Source organism: Maylandia zebra, linkage group LG22 (genome assembly GCF_041146795.1).
Source record: "Maylandia zebra isolate NMK-2024a linkage group LG22, Mzebra_GT3a, whole genome shotgun sequence".
Classification (NCBI taxonomy): Eukaryota; Metazoa; Chordata; class Actinopteri; order Cichliformes; family Cichlidae; genus Maylandia; species Maylandia zebra.
Genome location: NC_135187.1, coordinates 9,994,268 through 10,001,879, shown reverse-complemented (window position 1 = coordinate 10,001,879; position 7,612 = coordinate 9,994,268). Strand labels below are relative to the sequence as shown.

At 46.9% G+C, this 7,612-nt stretch overlaps 1 protein-coding gene across 1 annotated transcript; it reads left to right on the top strand.

Annotated features, from left to right (window-relative positions):
* Window positions 1-276: 276 nt before the first annotated feature.
* si:dkeyp-92c9.2 (cyclin-dependent kinase 5 activator 1) lies at window positions 277-7,535 on the top strand. Its single transcript, XM_004569191.3, has 2 exons — window positions 277-816; window positions 1,491-7,535. The coding sequence occupies exon 2, from the start codon at window positions 1,627-1,629 to the stop codon at window positions 2,617-2,619; it is 993 nt and encodes a 330-aa protein (XP_004569248.3). The 5' UTR covers window positions 277-816; window positions 1,491-1,626; the 3' UTR covers window positions 2,620-7,535.
* Window positions 7,536-7,612: the final 77 nt, after the last annotated feature.

Here is a 7,612-nt window from a genome sequence, read left to right as displayed (position 1 = left end):
CTGTTTTCTGATATAAACATGTATTTTTTGCGCAGATACTATAAAAAAACACATATTTAAGCAATCGGATGCATTGTGCTGCTGATGAATCTTGATTATGTGTGTGTGTGTGTGTGTGTGTGTGTGTGTGTGTGTGTGTGTGTGTGTGTGTGTGTGTGTGTGTGTGTGTGTGTGTGTGCGCGCGCGGCCGTCGAGCGCTGTTAGGAGGAGTCTGTGTCGGAGGGGGGCGGTGTGTGCCGAGCCGCTCCGTGAGCTCACTGGCTGCTCTGTCTCTAATGTGTGAGAGTCCTCTTAGAGGTCTGGCCACCGCGACCGACGTTTGGTCATTAGGTGACTGAAGCTCGCAGTGTGCGGACACTCCAGCACCGCCTTCAGTCCGACCCCGGGACCGGGAGAAGTCAGACAGAGGAGACTTTACGCACAGCTCTGCTGAGGAGATGGAATGCATTGAAAGGACTCCGACTCTGTGAAAGTTTGGGTTTTTCTCGTGGAAAAGCAAATTACAGACAATTAATCGGAATGCAGTCACGCTTCACATTCGCCTTCTTTTGAGGTGCAGCAGAGGATGACACCTGCACCACACTTGGCATCTTTGAATAGTAGGTCAAAGCTTCTGCGAGAGTGACTTTCTGCCTCTCATTCTGCACTCAGATCACAGTCCCGCTCGCTCTGGTCCTTGGTTATTTTCTGCAGCTGCAGAATCAGTGCATGTGTTGCGCTCCTATAGCCTATGTCTTCATCTTTGCACCGTCGCGGACTGCGGCAGGAACGCACAAGCGGGCAATCATCTCGTACCTGGACTGCGCGTAAACGCAGGTGAGCTGCTCTGAGGACAGTCATGTACATTTCTGGTTCTGCTGTCACATTTTTCATCTCTTTGAACCAAAGAGAAGGTTTAAAGCAAGGAATAGCCAGATGTAGCTCTGTAAACAGCCTGAAGTGCATTCTGTGCTCACTGTGCTATATATTCACCATGTTGGTTCAAGCATTTGCTGATTAAGAGAGGAATCCCTTTAATAGTTTAAAATCCAGGAATCTGGAGGGAGATTAAATTAGACTGGTGGTTAACCCCTTATAGACCAGTTTATCCTGTGAGCTTTTTGCCCTTAAGGGTTGAAACAAATGGTGTTAATCCACATTGACTAAATATGTTAAACGTTAAATAAGCGTTGCACCAGCAGTTTCAATTAGCTCCCCAGAGATGTTTAGTCTCAGTGAATTTTTATCCCAAAATGGTTTAATTACTGCAAAAATTCATGATGTTTACCCAACATTTCCAGGATGTTGGAGGCACTTTTGGGATCTCCTCTGAAATTCAATGCACAGTTGAGTCCTTTTTTGGCTGCACAAGATGAGTTTAAAGAGGTTACAGTCAGCCACCGGGTCATTTGGCAGTAGATGATGTGTTTGTGGGATTAGTTGGCTTTGTTTACGTTCGTTCTACTTTGCATTAGATTAAACTCTTTCCTTTTTTTGTCTCTGTCATTCAGCACTCTCTGACATGCCTGCACTACTCACCTCTTCATGAGATCACACCTCCTGGATATTTAGAATAAAAGAAAAGGAAAAACTTCCTCCTCATCACCAGTGAGGCAGTATAATCTGTGAAGCACTGACTGACTCACCATGGGCACCGTACTATCATTATCACCCAGCTCTCGCAAATCAGGCTACTATGACAACCGTCCCGGCTCTCTCAGCCACTACCCGAGCCTCAGCAGCCGCTCCCTCAACAGCCAAAAAGACCGCGGGCTAAAGAGGGGCCAGTCCATCTTCCTCCCAGCACTCACATGGAAGAGACTTGTGGCCTCTACAAAGAAGAAGGGCAACTCGAAGAAAGGCTCTGGTGGCCCGGTGGCCCTCGGGGATCCTCTGAATAACAACAACAACATTAACATCTACCAGAAGGATCCCGTGCTGCACCTCAACCATGAGAATGTGAAGAAGTCGCTGTCATGTGCCAACCTGTCCAGCTACGAGGGCCCAGCCGGTCTGGGTCTGGGGCTCGGCTATGGACTGGGGATGGGTCAGGGACATGGATATGGCTACACCAAATCCCAGCAACTTTCCTCTGTGAAAAAAGTCCCCCAGGGCACGGTGACCTCGTCTCCGAAGCGCGTCATCGTCCAGGCCTCCACCAGCGAGCTCCTCCGCTGTTTGGGGGAGTTCCTGTGCTGTCGCTGCTACCGCCTGAAGCATCTGTCTCCGGCCGATCCGGTGCTCTGGCTGCGGGCTGTGGACCGCTCGCTGCTGCTGCAGGGCTGGCAGGACCAGGCCTTCGTTACTCCGGCCAACGTGGTCTTCGTCTACATGCTGTGCCGAGACGTAGTGGATGGTGATCTAGTGGCGTCGGAGCACGAGCTGCAGGCCATCCTGCTCACCTGCCTCTACCTGTCCTACTCCTACATGGGCAATGAGATCTCATACCCTCTTAAGCCCTTCCTGGTAGAGGCGGGCAAGGAGGCCTTCTGGGACCGCTGCCTCGCCATCATCGACGCCACAAGCTCCAAGATGCTGCGCATCAATGCAGACCCGCACTTTTTCACACAAGTATTTGCTGAACTCAAGAGCGAAGGAGGCTGCGGCCCTCAGGATTATAGCCGGGTGCTTGATCGGTGAGCACCCATCCTCGCTGACCACATGCCTTTGTGTACACTCATGCACTCGTACACACACACACACACACACACACACACACACACACACACACACACACACACACACACATACACACACACACATAATTGTCATGCAGATTGCTCCACCCCTTTTTCTTCTATGAAGGCCTATCTTAAAAGAATTACACAGAAGTATTGAATCATTGCATTTGTGCTTGTTGCCATTGTCCCATCCGTCCACAGATAACTGGTTGAGTGGGGCTTACAGCTGTTTGTGAGTTTACTTTAACCATTTGGTCCACCTGCTCCCTTCCGTGTCTGGTCCCAGTCGTCCCAGCTACTCCTCTGTATCTGCACAGCCTCACCTTAACATTATCAATCTGTATGCACAAGGCAAGGAGATGCCATCACCTTACGCAAAGCACGTTTTTTTTCCCAATAGTGACAGAAGAGAAAATAGGGCTCAGACAACATAGTCCACATGAAAATTTCATGGATAATACAAAGCAACATCTTGACATCCTCCGCCGTCTCAAGTGCCCGCGGTTCAGACTGATGGGAACAGCTGAGACGTCCATGTTTGCTCAGTAAAACAAAACGAACAGGCAGTGTGTTTTTGTGGAGCCTTTTGAGGGAACACTTGCTGTTTGTTTTTCCCTTCACTCACTCAAACCTGCCAGCGGCTCTTCCGTGTGTTAAAGTCTCATTTAACCCTGAGGAGGAAGCCGAACATGCGTTTACCGTGGGCATGTTTGGTGCGAGCGCATGCATGGCTGTGCGCGCAGGCATCGTGCGCTGGACGGCAGCCAAGGTCATCAGCTGTTTACCCCATCCTTTGTTCCCTGCATCTTGTTGACAGGGCACCCACAGCCGTGGTATTAATGAGATTAGCCGATTACTGCTGCCCCTCCCCTACGTCAACCTCTCCCCCTTCTTGTCCGGTCGGCAGCCCTGCAGACCTTCAGTGGCTAATCCAGCCCAGGCAGGACTGGGCAGGACTATAGACACACACACATTAAAATACTTTGCTGTGTGTGCTTTATTCTCCGTGCTGCGTGAATGTGTGGCACACGTGTGCAGCTTGGGGTCCGAGGTGGAGGCAGCAAATCTTTCCAGAGGCCATCCAGGCAGAAATGACAGACGAAAGGCGTTTGTTATTGCTGCTTCTGAATTTGTCCCACTTTCTCATCCCTCACCTGCGCATCCTCATCTGCCATCAACAGGCTCTCAGGAACTGGGAGTTCATTTCTCTCATGTTCCTCCCTCCGCTCGACTATTCCCTTGAATGAAGCCATTGGCATTTGTGCTTCAGTGGCTTTAATCCCTGGTCCTCGTGTGTTTTACTGTGCATGTCAGTGATGGGTCACAGATGAGCTCCAAGTTCATTGTTTTTAGATTTTAAGGGCTTATCAACTGCATTTGAACCACTGTAGTCATAAGAAGATTTGGTTCTACAGTAATTTATATTTGGTGGCTTTTTATTTTTTTTCTGGGAGCTCTCTCTTCTTTCACATGCATGCAGGGGAAGCCAGAGGAAGGGAGAGCAGCTGCAAGACCCAGCTGAGAACAGAGCAGGCATCAGCGGCAGCAGACGTGATATTTATTAAGTCAGACACAGCATGGAAGGACGAGCTGGGGTGGAAGTGGGTTGCAAAGTGACTTGCCCTATATGAGATAGAAAGTTGGCTCTGTAGAAGGGTAACGGCTGAGCAATCAGCTGATCTGGGCTTGCGTTAAAATCAGCCAATCTGCCAAGATTGCGGCTGAGCTTGACTTCATGGCCGCCGTGAACTAGAGCTACGTCTTGTAATGCTGACAGCACAATAAAAGCTCGATTAAAGCCCAAATGTTCAAATTTTCAGAAAAACGCTAGACGTATGGATTCTTTTAGATTTTTTAATCAAGGTTGATAAACTCACATATTTAAAGGGTTTGGGGGAGAAAAATGAAGAGGCTTCCCAACTTATTTTGGGCTTATGCTCCTTTAAAAATTATATGTGTGTCTGTGACTCATCGCTGATGCGTATGTCTAATTGTAAAACGTGTTTTTAAAAGAAAAATGTAAGTCATTTACATAAAGAAGGTAAATGTTTGTGGAAAAAAAGATATCTTTTTGTTCTCCTCCTCTTTTAATCACTTCAAGATCCTTCAGAGTCTTTCCTGTGACCCTTATTTTGGGTTCTTGAGGGGGTTTATGATGAATTTGAACCAAGAAGCTGTTTAAAACATAAAAATTTCTTATTGTGTGAAGTGGAAATGCCTTAATCTTATTGTAGCAGGGCATCTGGAGGTTTTGGTGCTCCACCTCCCTTCTCCACGTGGCAATCACTTTGGTGTGATGCTTCGCTATATTCTCGGCCACAAGGTCGTACGATACACGAGCATCTTCTAATCCTGCAGCCCAATCAAACAGAGGGAACCCAGGATGAAAACATGGAGAAATAAGCAAACAATTCCCCTCGAGTGAAGCCTTCAAGCCCAGCTCTGACAAAGTGAAGGCTGCCCCACCGCCTACTCCAGCTCATCCAAGCTTACTGGAGTTGAGCCTCCCTGCTCTCCTGAGGGGTCTCGCATGAGCTCACGCCAGCCTGAGAGGAGCGACTGTGGTGAGTCACGCTCGGAGAGTCGAGTAGTGAAACATCGCTTTCTCTACAGCGTTGACCAGCAGCCATTTTGGACTTGTAGGTCAGCGCAGCTCTCTCTGCGGCCTGGTTTCGTCTCTAACAAGGACACTTGTGTCTTAACTCACCCCCTCCTGCCTCTCCCCTCCCTACACACACTCAGCTGTTGTTCCCTGCCTGTTTCATTAGATTTGACACCCCGCACCCGCCAGCCATTGTCAGGACGAGGAAGGGCAGAATGGGCCAGTTTGTTGGCACCGGCTTGGTTTGTGTTTGCGTGTGCATGCAGGTCAAAGTTAAGGGCAACATCTGCTTCCACCATGCAGCTCGTGCAGACCTGGGTGATAATTAAATCATCTCATTGACATCAGCAAGAAATGAGGAGTAGAGGAGCACATCGCGACCCTTTTCTTTTAATGAAAAAGGCCTTTTTCTTACACGTGGCCTATTCTTCACTCTCTGTAGCAGCACAGACACAGCACAGAACCACGATTATATCAGCCTGATCGTTAGAATTTGACCCTAAACAAAAAGGCAACACCTCCCCCGCCCCTTTTTTCAGCACATCTGTCCAATCAGTCGGCAGCTGGACTGTATAGCTGTTCCTTAACTAACTCGCTTTTTAGCTGGAACTGTAATTCTGTTTTATCCAATCAAAACCCCCCGATATGCGTCCCGAGCGGATTCTTGCTTCTGACTGACGGCGGACACACGATGCCTGTGATTTAACCGTGATAAAACAGTGCAGTTTGGACCTCGCTCTGTAGATGGGACCTCCGTCTGGGACTTTGGCAACTGAGAGTTGCAGAATATTTCAGGTGGCTCTTTGCAGGAGGCTTTGGCTGTTTGTGAACAATGTTACAAAAGACTTAAAAGATAAGTCTGGTATTGTTCTTTATTTTTCTTACTGTCAACAAGCATCAGACTGGGTTTTTACGCTTTCAGACTTGTCTGCAAGCTGGTTCTGACTGAAGACGGGACGTGAATGTATACTTTTATTTTATGAAAAAGGGGTGGGCACTTTAGTTTATAGGAAACATCAATGACACAGGAGGAAATTAGTTGGGGAATTTACAGCTGCAGGGTTCGAGTTAGAAAAACTACAGTGCCTATGTTCATTAAATTAAGCAGCATGTGTTTGTGTTTAAGCTGCTGCGTATCAATAATTATTTGATCTGTTGACACTAAGAAATCTGGAAAGTACATCACTGCTTATCCTTTAAGCTGCCACAGCTCTGTGAGCTGTGTTATTTCAGTGCTGCTGTAGGTTGGTGTGTCATTTCAATGGCACGCCTTAGACTGATGATGTAAATACGAGGATGTGTAACAAAAAGAGCTGTTAAGAATGAAAAAATGAACAAAAACAAATAGTGTTGCTGTGTAGTAGCATGCATGCCAGCCAGGTAGTTTAGATATTTTTCTTTCTTTTTTTTTTACTTCTGCTTTTGTTGGATATGTGTGATGTTTTAAATGAATTTCTATGGTAATTTAAAACTGGATCTCATTGGTTACAGGAAACACGATGTCGTCAGTATTAAAGTCTCTCATGGCTGCAGGTGTAACGATCAACATTATGGTCTGCTCATGTTCAGAAACACTAGAGACATTTAACGAAACAGAAAAGCTCGTTTTTCGAAAGTCCTGAAAGATCAAAGCGTGTCACGTGACTCACTCTCACACCAGGCTTCATTTGTCACTTCGCTAAGTTAGATGTGGTCATCTGGAGTCTTTTTTAAAACCCGAGCTCGCCCCTGTCTTGTTGCTAAATTCGTAAAGAACTGATCGAGTTAGAGGCTTTTCTCATCGATGCACCAGCTGGTGACACAAAGGCGTCCATTGTGCGTGCAGCAGTCGTCGCAGGCGGCTCCGGCTCGGCCTGCGTCCTCTGATGCAAAACAACACGTTAAAATTTCACCACAACTTCACTTTTTTCTGCGTCTTTTCCTGTGCCAGGAGTGGACAGATGTTAGTCCAGAGATAAATATGTAACTGTCCAGTCCATTTCCTCCTCCACCGCTGCTGCTGCTCCTGAGTTTCCATGGTTACTTTCCTCAGACATCTTTTATAACTGTCGCACCGAGATGAAGCAGCACCTCGAGCGACTTTTGTAAAGCCACTCAAGTGTGCGTCTCTCTAAAAGTGAAAATACTGTTGATGGGGAAAACTTGAAGAAAAACAAATGTGACTGTTTCATTTTTTTTTCTTTTTTTTGTTGTTTATTTCCTTTTTCATGATGATGACGATGATGATGTTTACTATATTGATTATTTAATAAAGTATTGAGCTGAAATCCAAACCTGCTGCTTCCCATTTTCCACTTAAATAAACTGCCTTTGTCCTCCACACAGCACATGATGATATATTCTCTGCATT

Bases quoted from the DNA above. Each gene is read 5' to 3' on its own strand.
- si:dkeyp-92c9.2 (XM_004569191.3), top strand. From the start codon at position 1,627: ATGGGCACCGTACTATCATTATCACCCAGCTCTCGCAAATCAGGCTAC.